This window comes from Myotis brandtii, unplaced genomic scaffold, assembly GCF_000412655.1.
Source record: "Myotis brandtii unplaced genomic scaffold, ASM41265v1 scaffold1186, whole genome shotgun sequence".
Classification (NCBI taxonomy): domain Eukaryota; kingdom Metazoa; phylum Chordata; class Mammalia; order Chiroptera; family Vespertilionidae; genus Myotis; species Myotis brandtii.
In genome coordinates this window covers 88,413-112,656 of record NW_005354120.1, presented here as the reverse complement: position 1 = coordinate 112,656, position 24,244 = coordinate 88,413, and the positions used below count along the sequence as shown (strand labels likewise).

The 24,244-nt window shown below is 39.2% G+C and overlaps 1 protein-coding gene across 1 annotated transcript in view; it reads right to left on the bottom strand.

The window, feature by feature from the left end:
* SLC26A4 (solute carrier family 26 (anion exchanger), member 4) overlaps positions 1 to 24,244 on the bottom strand; it is a 41,948-nt gene that overhangs the window by 14,958 nt on the left and 2,746 nt on the right. Inside the window, exons 4-13 of the mRNA XM_014531088.1 lie at positions 20,754 to 20,864; positions 18,668 to 18,852; positions 17,885 to 18,049; positions 12,021 to 12,173; positions 11,834 to 11,916; positions 8,578 to 8,725; positions 7,329 to 7,442; positions 3,385 to 3,462; positions 3,153 to 3,248; positions 1,297 to 1,403 (exon numbers count right to left, since the gene is read on the bottom strand). Coding sequence (XP_014386574.1) covers positions 1,297 to 1,403; positions 3,153 to 3,248; positions 3,385 to 3,462; positions 7,329 to 7,442; positions 8,578 to 8,725; positions 11,834 to 11,916; positions 12,021 to 12,173; positions 17,885 to 18,049; positions 18,668 to 18,852; positions 20,754 to 20,864 — 1,240 coding nt within the window. The remainder of the gene's footprint in view (positions 1 to 1,296; positions 1,404 to 3,152; positions 3,249 to 3,384; positions 3,463 to 7,328; positions 7,443 to 8,577; positions 8,726 to 11,833; positions 11,917 to 12,020; positions 12,174 to 17,884; positions 18,050 to 18,667; positions 18,853 to 20,753; positions 20,865 to 24,244) is intronic.

Genomic DNA, 24,244 nt, shown 5'->3' with positions numbered 1-24,244 from the left:
TGTGGAGGATACTGCATTCTGTTGGCTAAAAGCCTAGACAAACCTACTCAGCAGCTAAACTGTGCCACCCATTTCTCCTCGGCTAACTGCGCTGTGCTGAGTTTTAACTTCAAGCTCATAAATGATACAGCCTCTCTCCACAAAACCCTCTCTCCCACCCACAGCCACCCAGAAGTAAACGCTGAGGCGTACAGAGGAGAGGCAGCCTGTGGTAAGGACAGCTCCTGAGTTACTACGCAGAAGCAGGCAGGGCACTTTGGGAGCTTTGAACTCTTGGGGGCCCTTGGGCACCATGTAAGGGCACCAAGGCAGTAAATAGCCTTTTGTAGGTTCCAACGTGCCAGTGGAGGAGGAAGGGAGAGAACTGGTTGGTGGAACAGGAAAGTGGGCTTAGGCTAAACTGAAAACGTCTGTGATGATGGTTTTCCAGGATTTTTATTCCTTCGCCACCCAAGCACAGGCAGAGAAGGGGCCAGAAGTCTAGAAAGATAACGTCGGAGGAGGGAGAGAAGCTGTTTCCCCGCTCTCTTCAGACAATTTCATAGACCCAGGAGCGCTCACACCAAATGCCTCTCAAGAGTCAAAACAAAACCAACAATAATCATGCCCCTTGAGGTGGCCTCCCATGTGATTTCCCATTAAACTGTGTCTCTGCCGCTTTCACTCTGAAGATGATTATGTTTTCTTCATATAATTGTGTGGCTTATTGGGTACAGATTTGAATACATTTTGGCTGCAATGAACTGTTTTAAAGTCTCCTGTCCTGGGTTACATAACTCTGGGTTACTAGCTTCGAAAGAAACTAATTAAAGTACATGTAGCAGCTATCCTGTCCTGAGCCTGGGCCCAGTGCCTCACAGACTTCATCTCGTTTTAAAAAGAAACTGCAAAGCAACCTCAGTCTTTTGCTGAATTGATTACCTTTTGGCCTTACCATGACTAAGAGGAGAGCACCAGCGTTAGAGCTTGTGACTGAGTGCATGGATTATGGGGTGAGATCCGCCTGGGTTCAAGTCCTGGTTCTGCCCCTTACTATCTATGAGATCTTAAGGAACGTTCTTAACCTTGCTGAGCTTCAACTTTCTTACCTGTAGGATGAAAATAATATCACCTAGGCACAGGACTTTTTTGAAGATTAAATATAATAATATGTGTAGAGCACTCACTATGTGCTTGCACACACTATATAGTAACTATTATAAAAGGGAGTCGTTTTACTATATTTATCAAAATGGTATAAGAAATCTCAGGGTGGGTTGTTCTTTATATAGGTAACCTGGGTCGTATATTACTCACAACTGAATTCTCAGGACCACCGTCAGTAATCCAAATACAAGGCCAGCTAGTAAACCGAGGTCCAGCCCCAGAATGATGGACACTATGCATGTAAACACCCAGATAACCTAGAAAAAATAGAAATAAAAAGGACTATATTAATTTATCATGTACCGTCAGGTGAGGGATTACATGTAAAAATAATGAGATCAGTAATACCTTAACCAATAAAGAAATTTAAAAAAATAATGAGATCAATTGTCCATGAATAAATTATAGTTGACCCTTAAACAACACAGGTTTGAACTGTGGGTCCACTGTACATGTGTTGTTGCTTTTTTGTGTGTGTTTTTTCAGTAAGACCTATAAATGTATTTTTCTTATGCTCTTATTCATAACATTTTCTTTTCTCTAGCTTACTTTATTGTCAGAGTACATATATAATACATATAGCATACAAACTTTGTGTTAATCAACTATGTTATTGGTAATGCTGGTCAGCAGTAAGCTATTAGTAGTTAAGTTTTTCGGCTGGGTGGGGAAGGGAGGGGGTCAAAAGTTATATGTGGAGCCCGGCTGGCATGGCTCAGTGGTTGAGCATCAACCTATGAAGAGGAGGTCATGGTTCACTTCCTGGTCAGGGCACATGCCTGGGTTGTGGGCTCGATCCCCAGTGGGGGCGTGTGGGGGACAGCCAATCAATGGTTCTCTCTCATTATTGATGTTTCTATCTCTCTCTCCCTCTCCCTTCCTCTCTGAAATCAATAAAATATGCATGTATATATATATTAAAGTTACATGTGGAATTTTGACTGTGTAGGGAGTCAGTGTCCCAACCCCCACATTGTTCAAGGGTCAACTATACAGCTTTTTTTTTTATATTCTGATTTCATTTCATATTTAAATGGAAGTAGAAATGGAAACTGGCATATAGACCAACTCTCCTATTTAAATTTTTAAATTTCATTTTAGAATAGGTAATATATTAACATGTTCAAAATGACATTAATATAAAGAGTGTGTAGTAAAAAATCTTATTTGCACACATCTCCCCTCTCCACCCATGTCCATCCTCCCTCCCTACCCATGTCCATCCTCCCTCCCTGTTTGTATTCTCTTTTATTTCTCTCTCTGAGTGTCTGGGTGTGTACAACACACATGCACACTTTTCACCAGCATGTCTTTTTGAAAGTACAAGTAAATATGACTATAAAGCATGTTTTGTTTTTCCCATCTTTTAATGTGTTATATATACTTTTCTATTCTGCACTGGTCATTTTTTTCACTTAACAATTTGCTTTGGAGATCTTTCCATATTGATATATAGAGGGTTTTCTCATTCCTTTCATCTGTTCTGGTTTAAATTAGAGCATAACTCTAAAGAATTTTATTTCTGATTTTTTCCTCATCCCTCAGAACAGTTGTGAAGGTTACTTTGGTCAGAATTATTATCAACAAATTATTATTATTAACAAGAACTTTCCTTGTTAATAATTATCATCAGAATTATTTTTTGTATTTTTTCTTTGTTTTTGCTTTGCTTCATGCTTTGTTTTGTTTGTCCTTCTAAATTAGAGGGTTTGTTGTTTGTTTGGTTGGTTGGTTTTGGGCTTTAGAAGGCAAACTGTATATGAATGGGATTCTTGCTGGAAATGGATCTTCCCAGAGATACAGGACCTTAGAAAACACAGTTCAGGTGGAAGACTTCAAAGCCTTGGCTATCTACCCAGTTTTAACTACTGCCCTCGGGCTCCCAAAATGCAAGTAAGACTTAGGAGATAAGGGGACATAATGATATGGCAGGAAGCAAATGAGAACCAAATCTTTTTTTTTTTTAAAGAACCAAATCTTATTTCAGAGAAAAGTGGGTGACTTACAGCATCAATCTTGTTCTGCCTCCATAGACGAGGAACATCACACACTTGCATAAACATCCCTTTCAGGTTGGCAATTACAACAGCTGCCAAGACCGACTGCCAAGAGAGACAGAGAAGGCTGTGTTACTCAGGGGAATAGTTTTCCATGTGATGATTTATAAATCTCCTGTGATTTATCTGGTGGCAGAGCAGAGAAATTATGCAATCAGTGTACTGAGAAGCAGGGTTATACCTTCTGCAAGGGTTCCAGCAGCTTCCCCAAGGCAAGGATGGCGATCATCACAACCCCAGCCGAGATGATGCCAGCAATCTGAAAGACACGCATCTCCCATCAGCAGCGTTCTCCCTTCTCCCTCATGGCTCCCAGCATGCTGGCTGTGTGCATCACAGAGCCCATTCCCACGTGCACTTGATGCTCCTGACCTCCCCCTTCTGCTCATGCTATTGAGAGAAATAAGAATTACTTGCTAAAACTCTACAAGACTGAAGAAAAATGGAAATCATATATATTATAGCAGCTATGGCAGGGAAATGAAAGAAACTGTGGAGACTGAGTCTGCTAAATAAAGCCAGTTTGACCTGGATTTCATCTGGATATATTAGACCTCTAGTTTTAGGATCAATTCAGGAGGCCAAACTTCTAATTATTTGCCCTCTCAGGAAACAGGGACCATTCTCCTTCCCAGCAATAGATTATGGTGATGTTTTGGGGAAGTAAATTCTCAGGGAATTTACTGATTCTTCTGCATTATTGAATCAGCAGCCATAATAAAAAGTCTGTTAACATCGTACCTGTAGCACATCTTTGCCACCAAAGATTCAGACAAGATAAATTTGCCTGTCTTATTGCAAACTCAAAATGCAACACGAGCCCAGCCGGTGTGGCTCAGTGGTTGAGCATCAACCTATGAACCAGGAGGTCATGGTTCGATTGCCAGTCAAAGCATATGATTTTCTCTCATCATTGATGTTTCTCTCTCTCTCCCTCTCCCTCTCCCTTCCTCTTTGAAATAAGTTATATATATGTTTTAATTTATTTATTTTTTAATGCCACAGGAGTCTACTGAGAGGTGGGACCATGTCTCCTGCTTTCTCTAACAGTTCTGCAGATGTAGGCTCAGAACTTTGCATCCCAGTAGCCAGAATGATGACGGGCAATAGCAGGGGTAAAGAAAGCTTCAGAAACTTTACCTTTGCTGGCAAAAATAGCTCTCCTAAGATCCATAAATAGTTAGGAGAGAGGATGAGGGGGTGGGACCTATTCTCTGGTTTGATCAGATGACCACTGAATTCTCTGTTCAGCTGGGGCATGGCCAAGGTGAAGACTAGAACCTCTGAAACAAAGGAGAAAAGGAGACAGGAAACCAGAAAGCAAAGCAAATCGGAGAGGAAGCAACAGGAAAGGTTGTGTTGGGCACAAGTACTGCCTAGTGTAAGATGTTTGAGTTAAAGGAGACAGATACTAAACTTAAGGAAATTTCACAGTCATATTTATTCATATCACCTAGCAAATTGATCATTCATATTCAGAATATAGCTAGGTCAGCCTGAGGCAATATTATGTATACGATGTACTAATCACACCTCCAGATTCCCAGTACCTTGGTGAACTTTCCTATCTCCTATCTAAGCAGAGAAGCTAATATCCTCCATTCCTCCCATTCTTCCTTCCCTTTTTCCATGCAATTACTTAACCAATATTTATTGTCTTATCATGAGCAACTTGCATCTCATTGTGGATATAGGGCTCTGTGAATTGGTGAGAGATATGGAGGTTGGGGGACAAGGACTACAGCCAGCTGCCCAACTAATGCCAGGTGGGTGGCCACCTACTCACCAACAATATGTAATAATAAGGCTCTAATTATGGGGATCAAAACTAATTTGATTACTACATTAAAATCTGTGAGGGGGCCCATTACTTGTACTTAATTTAATTGAGGTTGTTTTGTGGGAAATGCTGTAGATTTTGTATCTATGAGCAGATTCAATTATTAGAAAATGAATTATTCTGTTAAGTGAGAAGGTAGTCAGAGCTAGAGAACAGTTTGTAATTAGATTCCTTTTTTTGTGTGAATCAATAGGAATCACAGGGGGGTGACAGGAAGAACAGGTTGCAATGTTGAACTCTTCTGCAATCTGTAGATGTACGGAAACAGTTAATGTCCCCTAACACTCATTCTTCTGTTCATTCATTCAGCAAATATATGCTGGGTGCTTCTTCTGTGACAGGATAATAATATGTATCATAAGTACTAAGACGCTGTTCTTATCTTGAGGAGTTAATGACTGGAACCATGAGCATTTACAAGTACATATGTGCCAGGACTCTTCAACCATTTCCCCATTTAATCCTCACAGCATCCCTATGTGGTAGATATAATAATTGTGCCCATTGTATAGATGCTGAAACTGAGGCTCGAATGTAAAAGAAAACATGAGAAGCCACACAAAGGAAGACTTGCTGGTGTATTTGGTCATGAGTCCCTGGATTTCAGTCCAGGCACTTAGACTTTTAACCCCAGAACTTAGCTTACATTTCAGTAATTAAATATCAAGACATTTCAATGCTTGTTTCATTCTTCAATACTGAAATGCTGGCATCCTTTTCTTCTAAATGTAATACACACCCATGTGTGGCAGGGGGGTATTAGCTTACCAAAACACCATTATCCCCAAACCCTCTGCCAAGGAGTCATTTTACACGGGCATTCTTCCTGGGCAGCCGGCCTGTATCTCATCTGAACCAGGAGGTAACAGCAGGACAGTGGGCATCAGCAGTTGGGCATCTGCCTATACCTGCTTACAGCCATGTGACTGGAGAGCTTGTCAACGCCCCGTCTCGAATGAAAGCAGCAGAGGCTCTTGCTGCTGACAGCTCCCCACTGAACATGGGTGTGGCTTTGGAAATCACCTCTGACCCCTTCCCCTTCAGCCCCCTGGCTACACCCCAGGTAGGAGCTGTCTTGTTTTACTTGCTTCCTCAGAGCTAGAAATGTTTGCAAAAAAAAGTCAACTCAATTTTATCAAGAAAATTATAAAAATTAAAATTGCTCAACAAGAGCCAAGAAATTGGAAGAGGCCCATTCTTCCAACCCTGTCACAACGACCCATTATAAATGGGTAAGGGGCATCAGGGGCACCTTGGGGACAATTGACGCTCTCCCTGGGCAAGCCACTGGTGGAGTCATTCGTTTTATCAGTTATTCTCTCTTAAGCTTATTTGGGGTGTCTCCGCCTTAATAAAACCCTCTGTGGAGACTATGTGGGTGTGTGCGTGTACATGTGTATGTGTGTGTACCATTCACTTTGGACTTGTTGTTCTCCTTTACAGTCTCAATGTACTCTTTGCTCTTAAATAAGAGCTCTTTCTGTGCTGGGAGGAGAAAACCTTCCAGGCATAACAGAAGCACAATTCCTGAGCCTGCCCCTGGCCCCCAACCACTGGATTTGGCATCTCTGACTCCATGTTTGGCGGGAAGGGATGGCCTTTGAGAATGGCTCCTCAGTTTTCTGGACAATTAAAGGAGGGGCTGGCCAGAGATGAACTGGGATGCAGGTTTTGGGGTCACCTTGTGAAGGCAACAACTTAAGAACACATATAAAAGGCAAGATTAAATCCACATTCAGAACTTCAGGGAAGAACATCTTACTCAGGAAGAAATGTCAGAAAGTTTCAGCAAAAATATTCTTGGCTGTCAACCTGTCATTCCGTGGGACCAAAGGCCTCTGGAGGAAGTTCCTGATCCTTGTGGAGGAAAGGTAAACAAACACTTCTAATTTTTCTGCAAATATAATAACTCCCTAAGCCATGAATGTGCTTTTACTAGACCTTCTCTTTCTCCAGATAGCACATCGATAAGAATCAGCATTCCTCCTTACTGGTCCTTTGTCAATTGTTATTGAAAAGCGGGTAAGTGTAACTGTCTGCCAGCTGAGCACTGACACGAAGAGATTGGGGAATGGCTGCTCAGAAAACCACAAATGTTGTTGTTTAAAAGGTTTTTGGTGAGGGGGTGAAACAAGGCAGCCCAGCGGCGTAATCAGAACAGGAAGCACTGCCTCTCTCCTCTCAAAGGCTAATTGTCCTGCTCAGTTCTTGTGCAAGCCGTTCTGAGCCGCGGTTCCAACGCATTCTTTGCGGTGGATGGATATTTCCACGCTGTTCTTCCCTACCTGTGTCTTTCCTCCCGTGCTCTCCTGGACAGCTGTGCGGGACAGGGCGGTGGTAGCCACGAAACACGAGAAGAACCCGGAGAAGATGTTGCTAATCCCAAAGGCAATGAATTCCTAAGGGAAAGAACAGATGACAGTGATGCTGCAGATATAATCTTTTCAAGCCCTAAAGCCATTTAAGGAAGAAGATTAAGAAAGCAAATTTGCAAACCCATCCTGCCTGACAGTCCCAATTTAATTTTTGCCATGGAAGGTGCTTAGGGACCGGAACAACATCAGGAGTTTGGGGTCCTTAGAGCCTAAAAGGCCTCACTGCTCTCATCATTTTTAAGGCTGATGAGAAACAGTAACTGATGTTTTGCTAAAATGCTTATTTCACTGCCTGGTGAGTGGCATATCTGCTATAACTCTCACAAAAAACATTTTTCTGCTCTCACATAAAGTGTTATTTCTGTGGATGAATATTTGCTATGAAGCATATTATGGCTAGGAGAGCTATTATTCTACTTGATTACTAATCTTTTAACTGCTGTAATTGCTATGCTGTGTTTTCAGGAACATATCATAACTGAGGATTTGTGAGCTCACCTGGCAATGTATCAGATGCCTACAAAAATTGTCCTGTGTACATTAATTAACAGTGAACCATCTCAATTTAAAGTGGCCACAGCTATTATTAAAAGTGTTTGTTGCACTGTTTTGCCACCAATAAAAAAATATTACCAGGAGATGTGGGACTACATGACAAATTCTTATTCTGACCTAATATGTTAACTTTGAATGATATTTAGGACCTGACAGAATGAACTCTTTTAGAATTCTGATTACTTCAACTAATTTCTTAAAACTAAAGTGATGCAGTGTGCATATTTTTAAAGTCATTTCAAATTAGCACACACAAGAGGGAATCCAACTCAATATAAGACTGGTAGAAGAAACCAATCTCTTCTTTAGCAGACAACAAAATCTTTCCCATTTATTTATTTTTCTTATGTTCAGCCCTAGAAAACCAATTCAGGCCTGGCCAGTGCGGTTCAGTGGTTGAACATCAACCTATGAACCAGTAGGTCAAAGTTCTCATTCAGGTCACATGCCTGGGGTTGCAGGCTCCATCTCCAGTAGGGGGCATGCAGGAAGCAGCTGATCAATGATTCTCTCTCATCAATGACATTTCTATCTCTCTCTCCCTCTCCCTTCCTCTCTGAAATCAATTATACATATAACCAGTTCAGCAAAAGGGTGACCATACCTGGTTCCCATCGATGGTGTAATCATACTTGATGGCGTATACTTTTCCTACAGACACTGCAATAGCGTAAGCCACCACAGCGATGGAAAACGATGCAGCCAGCATCTCAGAAAACAAGTTCACAGGTGGCAGTGCAGGAGGCAAGAACCTAGTGAGAAAGTGCGGTGAATATTTGACCGTAATTCTCTCTTCCCACCTTGACAAATGCTGATCAACCCAGCCACACACTAGACAAGAAAGTACTTGATCCAAGAGGGCAAAAGCACATGAGTATAAGTGGTAGCATCTGCTTTTATAATTTTTAGTCAGAAGTTGGTGTCATCTCATTGGCTGATTTCTTTGTCCCCAATTGAGAGTCTACAAATGCCACCTTATCTGTACCTCTGATATGAAAAAACCTGTCATTGTTGGTTCTTTAATATCATACAATCCTATGCCATGCTTTCACACATTAGTGTTTCTCCTTACACAATTTCACCTTAAAGATCTTTGCATTTCAACAATATATACTAGCCATGAAATGAGATTTACCCTGTGGGGAGGGATGTTTATTAAAGAAATAAAGAATATAAGAATAAAGTGGAAAATCCATATCTTAAGAGCCATGATATTTAAAATCTTCTTGAGTTCAAAAAAGAGTAAATTTATGTAATTATCAGAATGCTTCGTAGTCACAATGACTAACATATCCCAATGATCGTGGTGAGGTCAAATGACTACTGTTTTACAAAACCAGAGCTTTTCTACAAATCATATAAAGAGAAAAACCCACAAGTTTATAATCATGTGGTTATTTCCAAATATGAAAATTTGGGTGATGACCTTCATGGACCTATCTCTTGATGACTATTCACATGGTATAATTCCAGAGATCCTAGAAAGAAAAACCTCCCCTACCTATCTCACTATGCCTGAGGTTCCTTTAATAGGAAATTACATTTTCCCTCTATAATTAGAGGGATGTGGTAAAGTGAAAATAAGATTCTCATAGACAGAAGGTTCTTATGTGGATTTATTGGGGACCAAGTGGTCCTAACATATGGTTGATCCTCAACAGGATAAAAGAAAACTGCCGACAGAGGCCTCGCTTTTACTCCCTTATTGGAGGATTGACGGGAGCCTGAATAACAAGGTGGGTTAGCCTGACCTTTCTTTTTGCTGTCATCGTACTCATCTTTAATGCTCTACTTCTTTTGCTCTTTTCCAATCTCTTCACTCCACCCTTTCTTTTTCAGTTTTGTTAATGTCTTTAGACTTGTTTCTGTGCAATCCTGTTAGATCAGGCAACAATGTCCTTTCTGGTGGCTTGTTTATAACAGTATAGGCTTGGGTATTCTATTCCTTTAACAAATATTTTCTGGAATCCTACTAGGAGGTAGATACTGTGCTAGGAAGACAGAGTAAGACAAATGGGCTCACTGCCTTGAGGAGGAGCCTGCAGTCCCTGGGGCCAGGCAGGCTGGGTTACCTAACCACTCACTCCAGGTGGTCTGTTAGAGGACTCTCGCGACTAAACCCAAGAGCAAGAGACTAGAGATCCATTTTCAGGGGGAGAGCAGCCAGGAAAGCTCTGGATAGGGTAGGAAAGGGTGACTTAGGGCCGTGGTCGGCAAACTGCGGCTCGCGAGCCACATGCGGCTCTTTGGCCCCTTGAGTGTGGCTCTTCCTAAGCCTTAGGAGTACCTTAATTAAGTTAATAACAATGTACCTACCTATATAGTTTAAGTTTAAAAAATTTGGCTCTCAAAAGAAATTTCAATCGTTGTACTGTTGATATTTGGCTCTGTTGACTAATGAGTTTGCCGACCAGTGATAAGGCAACAGAAATGAGTTCCCCATATTAATTCATGAAACGGGGATTTATGGGTTGAGGCATTTTCTGTGGACCCCCTCTAAGTGTTTCATCTTGGGAAGTCCGACAAAAGGGATCTATAATATATTTTTATGTAGTTGTTTTTAACTACTTAAACAATCTAATTGTTCTGGTAAAAATGCTCTAACTCAAGTAGCCACACTGTATCTTCTATTTCATTCCGTTCAGCGCTAGGATTTACTATCAACATGTTGATACTCTAAGGTAGAGCTTCCCAAATATAGCTGGTCATAAGAATCACTGGACGTGCCTTTGAAAAACATCAATTCCGAGGCCCCTTCTCTGGAAAGCCTGATTTAATACGTTTGGGGTGGGAACCAGGAATCTTTGTTAACAAGGATCTCATGTGATTCTCACAAAAAGGTAAGTCTGAGAAACATTAGAATGGAAAATATGTTAATTAAGCCCATTGTAGCCAGTTGTAATTTTTCAAATTATTTTTTAAACAGATATTAGAAGGAAAATGAGATGATCAAATGAAAAGGCAGCAGTTCCCTGTGGAACAAGCACTGGGACTCCGCTAGCCCGAGAACTTTCTATTAAGAGCATGGAGACACACAGACAGGGACAAGGGCCCTCAGCTAGCACTAAGGGGACTTAGTGGTTATATAAGAGGAAGTCTAGTCACAAATGCTATAAGTTAATGTTACAAATCTAATAAACATTTGGGCTTCTTTTTTAAAATGCCATATGATAAAATTATAGTGCAGGGCACTTGGTCCACTCTTCGAATTTTATGAGAGATCTCATTAGCATTTCACAACAAGCTCGAGCTGAAGTTTCAGTAGTTTTCATTACCCTTGTTTTATAGAAGAACACTCCCCCCCCCTCCCCTGCCCCCAGGGCCACGAACTAGTTGGTGTCAGAGATGGACAAAAGACCTTAGTTTTTTCCTTTTCTAATTCACCAAACATAGATAAAACTTCCTTTGCAGATTATGCATTTTATTGAGAGGACCAAATTACATAATTATTACCTAAAATTGATTAAATGAAACGGTAGAGAATTTAGATCAGATGCCCCTGATTCCTTAAGCAGACTGTCCTCAGTGCAAAAAAATAGAACGTTACTACTCATGATTCTATTTATATTATACATATGAGTTTAAATCAGGAGTCTGGTGGTAACTGTACACGTCTTACCACTTTTTAAGAATATGAAGGACAAAAGCAGCCATAATTCAGGCTGCTTTTAAACAAATGGACTGAACTTTATCTATTGTTTATCTGATAGTTTGCACAAATGGGTATTTCTTTAAGATCATACACAAATAGGACTATTGAAGGAGCACCAATGAAATGAAGCTTGTAATAAAAGGTTTCATTTAAATAGAAAGTACTGCCTTAATAAATTAATATTGCCTAAGAGGAATGCCATACTCACCCCCTTGGGATGGATTTAACAATGCCAGCATTGTAATTTTTTTCCAGGTTGGCTCCATATGAAATGGCAGTAGCAATTATTGTCTGAAATAAAACAAGAGGTTTTAAAAAAAAATCCATTTGTTTTAGCAATTCCTTTCTTGTCAAACCAACTAATGCTGAATTTTCTAATTACATATTCTACTTACCACAATTACTTCAATAGGAATAGGGATCGGGATTTTGTGTCTAAATCGATCATTTAATTCCTTAACTGCCATACAGATGATAATGGTGAGTAATCCAGCAATGAAATCAGCAAGATTGGTGCTACCAATATTTTGAAAAGTGTCAACCAGAGTCTGTAAAAAAAATGATTTTATAGAGTTCTCTTATGAAAAAATTATATCAAATAGCACTTAAAATTATGTAAAATCATAAAAATATGTTGACTAATACAAAGACCATTAAATATATCTCAAGTTATTAATGATGGTTTACTTGGAGTAATAAAGCTATGGGTGATTTCTACTATCTTATTTTTGGCTATCTGTGTTTTTTACTATAAAATGAGATCTCTTAAAAGAAAAAAAATGTCTTTTACTTGCAGGAAAACTTTTAAAGTTTGCATCTTAAAGTGGTTTTACAGTTGCTATTAACTGGCCTAATTTTTGCCATGTTGCTGATACTGTTGAATCTAATGACTGATAAATCAAACAGTCCCAATTAGCTAGTATTTTAGGTAAAGCTCTTTCCTAAACCTGAATGATACAGGTGATAATAAAATGCCTAAAATACTTTATATGTAATTACATATGGACTGGCCTATTCATTATGGCCAAGAAAATCATCGAACTGATATATAGGTTAAGTACAAATTTTTGGGAATTAATTTGGTATTTAGTTCAAACTTTAAGTGACTTAAATAAAAGTAACTCTTTCCAAGTGGAGAGATAAGCTAGCTCAAGAAAAACTAGTTTTGCTTTGTAAATAGAAGGTTTCTGGGACTATAGGGATGTTAGCAAGGGAGAATCCCAGGAAAGAACACTAATATCTTTGTTACAGCAACTTCAGTCCTGAAGAAGGCTTGACTTAACAAGGCATTCATCAATTCTTTGAGACAAATAATCTTCCAGTGAAGATAAAGGGATGGAACATCTCATAGTTTATAACACGTACCTTATTTATTTTTATAGGTGAACTATACTTAAACAAATTACAATGACAATCTGACAGCAATTACCTATTATGAACATTAAGTAATCTAGGAGTCATTTTTCCAGCAACTTCAACTCTCTGGAATACATTCAAGAGTAAAGGAGCATTGGCTGGTGTGTTCAGTGGTTAGAACACTGCCTCAGACACCAATGGGTCCCAGGTTCGATTCCCTGTCAAGGGCACATACCTGGGTTCTGGGTTCAATCCCATCCCAGTCAGAGTGCATGTGGGTGGCAACCAATCGATGTGAGAGAGATGTTTTTCTCTCCTCTCTCTTTCTCCCCCTTCCTTCCTCTCTTTCACTCTCTCTAAAAAATAAATCAATGGAAAATGTCCTCCAGTGAGGATTAACAACAACCAAAAAAAGGGAAAGGAATTGGTTGTCACAGAATAGTCATGGGGATGTAAAGTACAGCATAGAGACTATAGTCAATAATATTCTAAAGACTAGGGGAGGTGCAGGATGAGTGCAGGATTTCTGGCATGGTCACTTAAGTTATGTAATGTCTGGTCACTGGGTTGTACACCTAAAACTAATATAATGATGTATGTCAACTGTAATTGAAAATAAAAAATGATTTTAAAAAATAAAAAAAAAGGAGAGAGTAAAGCAACGCGGGGAGAAGCTGTAGTACAAGCAAAATACCTTCCACCAAGTGCTTGAACTAGAGTGCAAGCATTTGACTTGGAGCAAGCCTGTTGGACTTCCACTCAGAGTATTTTACTCTTGCTTTAAACTCAATACTAACAAGTTTACTTTTTTTTCCAGAGTCAGTAAAAGAAACAGAAACACTGATAATAACAAAGTGAGGCAAATGATAGCAGATTGAAAAAGATAAAATGGAGAAACTTCCAACAAGCAGACACAATAACTCAAGAACTTAGAGCATCTACCATAGGAGTAAACAGCCCTAAGTCCTGAAGGTATTGCCTTCTGGCTCTTTACATAAGAATTTTCTGATGATGAATGACCTGCATGAATTCATGAGCTCAATAGAATATGCTGATTAATTGTCTATATAATAAAGGTCTACTTTTGACTCAAGATGGAAAAATTCAAACTCAAAAACAATCAGGGTAATTATTCCAATCATACAAACATTTTCATCTTACAAAAATGATCAGAAGATTCATTTAATCTAGGAGAGTCACTTAGGCCTTTGAATAAAAAGCACCTCTGGTGTATTAACAATGCAATACAAGTTCCAAAAACCCAAATCAGTTTCTATTACACAATTGCATCAAATAAGGCATGTGAATATATGCGTCACCTATACAGTCAGAATCTCTTATGAAAAGTTCTACAATAGAAAGTTTAACCTACGTGGAAATAAAATTCACCCATATAAACCAAGGTAGTCAAATTGTGCCCAAAGATATAGAAGTGATACTCTAAGAAAGCACCCATGGTTAGAACATCATCCTAGGCACCAAAGGGTCCCAGGTTCGATTCCCTGCCAGCGGCACCGTGGTCGGTGTGCTCAGCAGTTAGAGTGTTGGCCCATGAAAGGAAGGGTCATGGTTTCAATTCCCAGTCAAGGGCATGTACCTTGCAACTGGCTGGGGTGTGTGCGGGAGGTAACCAACTGATGTGTCTCTTTCACACCAAAGTTTCTCTTTCTCACTCTCTCCCTCTTTCTCCCTCCCTTCCACTTTCTAAAAATCAATAGAAAAAATATTCTCCAGTGAGGATTAAAAAAAAGAAAAAGAAAGAAAGCATTGAAAATTAAATCTAATTTAGTTGGCTATTAAAATACTATCTAAAATATTTTTAAATATGGGTACACATATAATTCCATATCCCACCTAGTATTCCAAATAATTAAAATCATGAAAATGAGCTTTTCAGTAATGGATAATATTTTACCACATTTTCTACCATACTTGGAGAATTTTAGGACCATTTCATTTAGATAAGTTCTTCATTCTTACCTAGCATTACCTGTGTGTATGAAGTAATAAAAAAAATTATACCTAATATTACATATGAGGAAATTGTTTCAGTTAACTTTTGGAGCCAAATTTATTTCCAGAAATATCACAGACCTTTTATAATTACCCCTTGCCATCAGGCATTTCTTGCTATCAGAACTTGTGTGTGTGTGTGTGTGTATATATATATATATATCTCAACCCTTAAAGTGTTACTTTCTTTTTATCATAATGTCTTAAATTTTACATACTTAAATAGATTCAAAGTAATGAATCTGATCAAGCTTAGGGGTGGCTTCCAAAACTCCCGCCATCTAGGCAAAGTTTATCAATGTGGTCTTCCTCCTTGTTAGGAGAAAAATGGGGCAGGTAGCAGCCATTTAGTAAGTGTAAAGAAAGTCTTCCTTTGTCAATTAAGACAAACCATTCAGAGTGAATGGTAGGAAAACATAGTCTCTCTTAAATAGACTCTGATTTACTTAGATAATTGAGTAGCTACATGGTAGCAAGAAGAGTATTACTAATTCTGAATAATTTTTCTGCGTCCTATACCCTTTTCAGCATCTCTGGCATTTGTAAATTAATGTTTATATATATATTTTTCTTTCCCAATATTTCATCCTCCATTTTTTTGTATTCATTATTTCTTGGTGTGTGGGTTTGTGTTTTTGTGGGGGTTTTTTTGGTGTTTTTTTTGTGTCTGTGTGTGAGAGGGGGTCAATCCAAAACACAACCTTATAACAAAAGGACTGTTAACTACATTCTAAGGAAAGCATCTTCAACAATCTTAGTCTTTCTTGGAGGATTCCACTATCACTCTGCATTTGTGGAAGGATTCTTTCATAAATTATTGCAATTGGTAATGTCATAAGCAAAATTCTCTGTTCACGTACTGAGTGGCTCATTTAACCCTTATGCAATCATTTCCCAACATACTCATTCTTTCTTATCAAAAGAGGAGGCTAATAGTCACCATCACATAGGGATGGTTGAAATATCTTCATCCAACTTGGCTGACCTGGGAGGGATTCTTGCAAAATTCTATGACAGGTTGTAACCTGAGACTTCAAAAATAGTGTTCAAAAGAACATGTCACAATGATTGTGGTTGGACTGAAAACTTTTTTGACCTTGTTCTAGTGCTTCCTGATTACTTTTGTCCCTGTTGATAGCGGGATCCTTGGCATTAAGCTTCATCTTAAACATAGTCCTAGGAGACCAGTTCCCTGTCTATAGAGGTCCAGCATGGCCAGGGTTAACCATTGGCCTAGGCCTCCTGTGATCTGTGTGGATACAGACCTAGCAATGTTCATACAAGGCAGTGAGTACACTCAATAAGGAGTATCTGGGTGGATTCAGTGGGTTTGCATAGGGAATGAATGATGCCTGGCATATGGTAGGTAGTCAATAAATACTTATTGATTGAATTAATGACAAAGAAGGAATAAGTGAATGGTTGATGGGGAAAATGTGATAGCAAGAAAAAGCAGGCTGTCTCAGGGACTGCAAAAGTGAGCCTGTCAGAGGTTTCAAATCAAACCAAGGACTTGGTAGGAAAAAAAGCAACAATGACAAAAATAATCCTGAATCAAAAAACAGCCTGTGCTAAAGCGTTCTAATAGACTGAAAGCCTTGGGAGTGGACAGTAAGCTCCATGAGGTCTGTTCATCATGATAATGAAAATAATATTACTATGAGTTTTTACTATGTGCCAGATATTTTGCTAAGTGCTATACACAATTTTTCTTTTTTAGTCCTCACAACTCTAATAGGTACTATTATTCCCATTTTACAATAGAGGACACTGAGGCTTAGAGAAATATAACATGCCCAAACTTACATGAGTAATAGGTGGTAGAACCAAGACTACAACCCAGGCTTATTGAAGTTCAACATCCATGATCTTAACTACTGTTATATTTCCTCCTCTATCACTGCTTAGCATAGTAACTGACCATAATAGGCACTGGATAATATTTGTTGAATGGATGGAGTAATGTGGGATGCTGGCACTGTTGTGAAATTGAGCAAATTCCTGACCACCTCACTAGTTTTTAGATATATAAGCATGGCCTTACATTGTTTTAGAAGCTAATACATGGATCATTAAAGGACTCCATTCTTAATGTTGACATGTTATTTTTGCATATCATTTCCCCCCAAGCCAGGGTGACATCATGTTACTATTATCATCACTTTCAAGCATCAAAAACATGTCTTACATAGAACATATATTTAGATACAAGAACTTTTCAATCTAATTAGTGTGCTCTACATCCTTCTTTTGCATCTCTTTTGCATGTTGAATCATCTCTGAATCTAATGTTCCTTTTTATCTATAATTGCTCAGACATTTACATTATACATTTTATGGACTCTCAGAGTTAAAAAGGGCTTTAGAGATGCATGTCCAATTGTTTCATTTTACAAATAAAAAATAAAAGAGCCTTGAGATGTGAAATAATAATTTCAAAGTAACGACTTTTATCGAGTACTTGTTCTGTGCCGGCCTCTGGGCCAAAATGCTCCTCATTTATCTTTATTTAACTTAGTTGGTAGATACTATCAGCCATTATCCTACATTATGTACCAGAGGTCACTTAGCTTGTCGGAGGCAAAGACGAGACTGGAACTCTAGTCTGTTGTCCCCCTGAGCAGTCCTAGCTTCACTATACCACTTTGTTTTCATCAATATTTTTAAGTGCAGTGACACTTCTGAAACCATTTTGACCAACTGAGAATAATGATTTGCAAAATCTGCCTTTTTCGATGTTACTCGTGACTTTATTGCTTTTTTCAGAGAAGGATGCTTTCAGTGACTCCCAGAGTATGGCATGGAGGAACATAGGCTCTACAGACTCAGGTTAAAGAGGAAAAGAACACATTCTCAGTGAGCCATCCCTAGAGTAAGAAGAAACACTTACATAGATAATGGAGAGAACTCCATTATAGTTCTTGGTTGAAACGTTGAGAAGGATCTTTAGCTGCGAGACCAACACTTGGAAGGCAGCAGCTGTTGTGAATCCGCCAATCAAAGGATCAGCCAAGTACCTCACTATGAATCCAATCTGCAAACCCCCAAACACCAACTAGAACAAGTAAAGGAAGAACTAATTAAATGTTTGCCTGGGAGAAGAATCTACTCACTTGAACTATTAACAAATTAAACTTAACACCAATTTAAACTCTGGTAACCTGCCTATAACAAAAATACTTGTAGGAAACAAATCTGAATTTCTTAGTGCCCCCCCCCCCCCATCACTCTAAAATGTGAAAAAAGTGAGTAATATTAACCTTGAATTATTTCTAGATATGTACTAAGAAGAGCAAAAAATATGCACCTATTCCTGTGATCTTTTGCAAAATAACAAGAACTGAGTTATTCTGACTACTGGACTGAAAATTAAAAGAATTGTTTAGAATGAACACCACTATGTTATGTTATCTGCACCAATAGGAATGCCTTCCTTCTATTGATATAATTGTTTCCCTCCCCTTTTTCATAAATACCCATTGCCTTCATCTCCTAATTAGAACATTAACTGGGCTTCTGCCTGAATCAATGCTTTTGGAATAGCTATTCTTATTGATCTCAGTAAATGATTGTTGCTTCTCACTTTGAAGGGCCTTTTATTTTTAGGTCATCAACAGTTAGTTACTTCAAATAAAAATCATGCCAATCTATATTTTACTTGTAAATCCATTACCTGTATGATTCCAACCAAAAGAGTAAGGGTGCTTGCAATCAATATTCTTGCTGCATCTCTAGCCCCATTGTCTATCATGGTAGCATTTGATATAGTTCCATTACTGCTGGGTATGAGAAATTTTTCATCCGGGGCCAGGCTCAGAACAACAGATCCCACCATTAAACTGACCACTGGGAAAGGTCCTAGGAGAGAAAGTCTCTATCAATTAATAATTAATAATTACAAGTGTTTAGGTTCAACATGTCATGTCTACATAGGATTAGAAAGATGTGTGAGATAATTAGCTGTGATTGGGAAAACTCTATATTGTTTGTTCATAAAAGAAGCTATAAAGCAAATGTTTTAAGGCATTCAGGATCCAGAAACAAGCAAAAGAGAGACATGTAGGTAGATAATTACAATACAGCTTTCTACGTGTACAGAAAGGGTGTCTAACCTATCCTTGTGTGATCTCTATTGGTGGTGGTGTGGGGATGGGAAGGGGGAGAGTTGTCAGGTAAAGTTTCCTGGCAGAGATGGCATACAAGCTGAGTCTTTACTTGTTCCATCTTACTTTTGTTCCTAGAGCATCCAGTGTTCTGTTCTGTGGAGCTGAGTACCTTGATCAATACCACAGGGTTCAAGTTAGAATAGACACAGTACAGGGAATGTATAGTTTCCCTTTTTCTCTTTTCAAGACAAATTTTTTTTTTTTCATATATCAAATGCCAGTCTGTAAGAGTCTATGTTTAGAAATTATTCCTTTTCTTCCAGCAACTTCTCCACTTACTACTGATATGTTTGTCCATGATGATGTTGACCCTACCCTTTAATCGTGGAAGGCTTTAACAACTGGGAGGGCCCAGTACCAAAATCCAGTAACCTGAAATGTCTACATGGGTAGAATACAAAAGAGAAAAAAATCAGCTTCTATGTTTCTTATCTCATCAAGTATTTGGTATTGATCAGTTCTCTCAGGTGAGGAAGTTCTTTCAATCAATAAAACCTCTTCCTGACCACCTTACAGAGACAAAGCAATATGCCAGATACTGGGGGACATAAAACTAAGGACACGGATATGGGTTGGGGATATAGTGGACAGTTGTCTTTGTTTCATGAGGATTGCCCAGGTAGACATGTCTGGTCAGCGGATGGATGGATGTGCAAAATTACCTCAAGTGTAAACATCAAAGTAGTAGAGTAGCATTAAAACATTTACTTAGTAGAACATTCTAGCAAAAGAAAATTCAAATTTTAGGTACTGCAGGAAATAAACCTATTTTGAACCATACTAAGAAGGAAAGCCAAGCTTAGTTTCAAAATTGTTTTGGCACGATTCTGCCAGTCTTCCAACCTTACTGACTTAAAAATAAGTATGCTCTTTAATGAAATAATGAATATGTATTTGATGAACATAATTTAGTAAATGCTAAGCCAGTCTGGTAAAACAGTTAGTTCAAAGACCTCTTGAAGATTTTTATGGTCATTTTTTGTTATGGAAGAGAACGCTTTTGAAATATGGAGTCAAATCCTATCCTATATAATAAAAGGCTAATATGCAAATTGTCTCCTCAGGAGTTTGACTGGGAGTTCAACCACTCGCTATGATGTATGCTGACCACCAGGGGGCGGCACGGAACGAAGGAAGGCCCCAGCTGGCAGCATGAAGGCTCCTGACCACCAGGGGGCGGCACGGAACGAAGAAAGGCCCCAGCTGGCAGCATGAAGGCTCTGATCAGCCCTGATCACCAGCCAGATCTAGGGACCCTACCCGTGCATGAATTTCATGCACCGGGCCTCTCTAGTTTATTATAATAAAAAAAAAAACTAAACCATGCCAAAATATGAAGGTAGGCTGTAATTTTAACCATTTTTCAATTTCTCTGCTTCATGAAAAAAAGAGTTAACTATAAAGTAAACTGAAGGCAAAGTATTCTGAAAGCTAAGAAGACCCATTTGCATCTCTGAATAGAAAAAGCAGGCAGAGCACTAAAGGCCTATTTCCCTGGAAAACATTAACAAAGATATGGAAGCAAAATACACACAATATGGCCAAACATATTAAACAGGAATAATACAAATTGTAGTATATGCTTATAATTACCAACTGAGATGTGTCTTGATGTTCCGAAGATAAAGTATGTCAGGATAGGGAAAAAAGCAGAGTAGAGACCATATCCAACAGGAACTGCAGCTAGTAACGCGTACGCCATACCTGAAAGTATATCCAAAGGGATTGAATTCGCAAACAAAAGGGACAGTATATTTCTACTGTACAAAGAAAGGCCTTTCATAGAGTTCCCCAATTTGCAGCTTGTCCTGAGCTTTCCCTTACGTGCATGCAGTCTGTGGCTAGGCTAGTTTGCAGACCATGATTCAAATCTGCTGGGATAATGATTGCATCTACACAAATCAACGGCTCTAAAGAACTGACTCAACTGATCAGTAATTGAATCACTCACTGATTACAGGAGTGGAAAGAGGAATCAAGTCAGCTGATGATTAAAAACTTCGTCATTCTGTTCAAAGGTTTATACTACCAGTTGTGCATTTAGGCAGTTTCACCTGAATTCCGTGTTTCTCTGTGTTCTGAGGAACACAGGCATTGTTGCTCTGCCCTATCTTGTTGGGGAACAGAAATTAGATTCAGACAAAGAAAAAAAATGACAATTGTACAAAGTGGTAGGCAAGACAATGCCCCTGGGCTCTCCACTCAGACATCAACTTCTCCACTACACTAACCCAAGCAGTTCTGGGCGCATGAATGTCTTCTGGTCCGAAGAAATCTCAACCTATCCATGTACAGGAGGGGTGGAAGCTGATAGTGATGTGCTCTTTTCCTTGGTTAAATACTTCTTACATAGTCGGCACATTTTAGTCCATATTACCTTCCCATATTTCATTCACTTAAAGTGAGAAAAAAATTTCATTCACTTACTCACTTTATAAGAATAAGAAAAAAAGTGTGGGTACAACCTAAATATTCTGGCCCATTGGTGCCCCAAAATTATGTTTTGAATGAATACCTCAAAATAAGGAAGTAGTTAACTAAATTATACTTTATAAACTATTATTCACTGAAATAAAATTGATGTGATGTATAGAAATACATTTACATGGACATATGTTAAGTACAAAAAAAAAAGAGAAAAAGTAGAATTCAAGATAGTGCATATATATGCTCCCACTTTTGTAAAAATAAGCATGCACATCATATGCATAAAAATAATATGGCCCCAGCTGGGTGGCTAAGTCCTTCTTAAACTTTCATTTCCCGAAACTTGGCTCAGCTGTTCTCACAGGCCTGAAAACGGGAACTCTTTCCGTTTTCATATAGTGTCCTACTTAGGCACAACTGCTACTTATATATACCCTAATCATCTTTATTATAAAAGGATTTGGTAAGCCCAGCTGCTGTGGTTCAGCGGTTGAGCATCCACCCATGCACCAAGAGGTTGCCAGTTCAATTTCTGATCAGGGCACATCCTTCCTATCCCCCAGGAGCCAAAGGATGTGTCCATCTCACACCTATGAGGGTCCACTGTGCACACAAGAACTTGTCTTCATTTAACTTAGGAAATGCACAGCCCCATCCCAGATTCCCAACCACCTCTGTGATTTAAAACATGGTTTACCAGGCCTGACCGGGCAGCTCAGCTGGTTAGAGCATTATCCTGATAAGCCAAGATTTCAGGATTGATCCCCAGTCAGGGCACAAACAAGAATCAGCCAATGCCCTAGCTGGTTTGGCTCAGTGGATAGAGCATCAGCCTGCAGACTGAAGGGTCCCAGGTCAAGGGCACATGCCTGGGTTGTGGGCTCAATCCCCAGTAAGGGGCATGCAGGAATTAGCTGACCAATGATTCTCTCTCATCATTGATGTTTCTATCTCTCTCTCCCTCTCTCTTCTTCTCTGAAATCAATAAAAAATATATTTTTTTAAAAAAAGAATCAACCAATGCCCTCGCCAGTGTGGCTCAATGGTTGTGCATCACCCCCAACACTGGTCAGGACACATGCCTGGGTTATGGGCTCGCTCACTGGTAAGGGGTGTGCAGGAGGAAGCCCATTGATGTTCTGCTCTCACGTGGATGTTTCTCTTTCTCTCTCCCTCTCCCTCTCTAAAAATTAACTTTAAAAAATCAACCAATGAATGCATAAATAAGTGGAACAACAAATTGATGTCTCTCTCTCTTTCTCTCTCTCCCTCTCCCTCAAATTAATAAAAAACCAAAACCAAAAAACCATGGTTGACCAGACTGATACTCCACACTGGGACCACAAAACATCCTCCATCTCTATGGGAATCTACCTGGCCTGCCCTGAGTAATCTTAAGAGCTTCACAAGCAAATTTTGGCTCATGAATTGCTCAACAACTATTTCTAATTTCTGAAGAAGACTATTACTAAGCCATCTTTCTACATTCTTCCCCACCCACCCCACTTCCCTCATGCGGCAAACTCAGACTTAACCTTTAGGGAAACACACCTCTGACAACCTACAGAAAAGCCATTCCCAATCAACTAAAGGCTGGGTTGAGTGCACCTGTGTGCACTCACTTAGCAGGCAATGGTACTTATCCCTACCACAGCCTTTACACCCAATTGCTATCTATTTTTCCACTGAACTATGAGCTCCTTGTAAGCAAGTGGTGTATTTTATTCATGCCAGCATACCTAGTGCCTGGCACATAGTAGATGCTCCATAAAGTTATAATAAATAGATGAGATTTCTGTGTTCATGATCCCGGGGCTTTGTAGAATTGGGGGGAGGGCAGAAGCAAGATTGGGGGTGGGAGACAGGAGAATGTTATTCACCAACTAGGCAATGGATTTGCAAGATGCTCATGGAAATGTTATATAAAGCCAGTTTTTTTTTTTTTTAAAAAGTAATAACCACCTATGCTGGGACATTTTGCCAGAGATTAAAAAAAGGGGATGGATTAAAAATGAGGGGGAGGGGAACAGAAAAAACACTTAGGTGTAGTTCAGGCTAAAATACGTCCTCCACTTTCCTTTAAGCCAGTTTCGAAGGGCAGGGTCAAGACCATGTGTGAGATGTAAAGTAACTTTACGGGCTGTAATTATCATTTAAAAATTTATGGAAGCATAATAAAACAAGACAATAGAAAATATCAGAGTGCATCACTTGTAGTGAGATATTATTTAACAAAATGAGCTATATGTGCACAGATTGTGATGTAATACATATTTGTTACTGTGAATTATGGTCAATAAAAGTTGGGAAGCCACTGCTTAGGAAATAGGGCTGTAGTTGGGGCCATGCAGGGTGGGGAATATCCTGAGAAACCATTTGGTCTGGCCCTGCCAAGGCATTAGGGGTGAGTTAATTAACTGTTTGACCAAATATAGCAGGCTAATTTTTAAGATGATAATTTTGTATGGCCCGTGAATGATGTTATAAATATCCAAATGGCCCTTGGCAGAAAAGAGGTTTCCCACCCCTGAGAGAAACAGCACAGTTTCCCAGAAAGAGAACTCTAAGGAAGAGGAGGAAGAAAGATGCAACTTCCTCCACTAAGAGGCTCTGGAGGAAAGATGACGCCTTCAAAGGTGAGCAAGCTCTTGGTACAG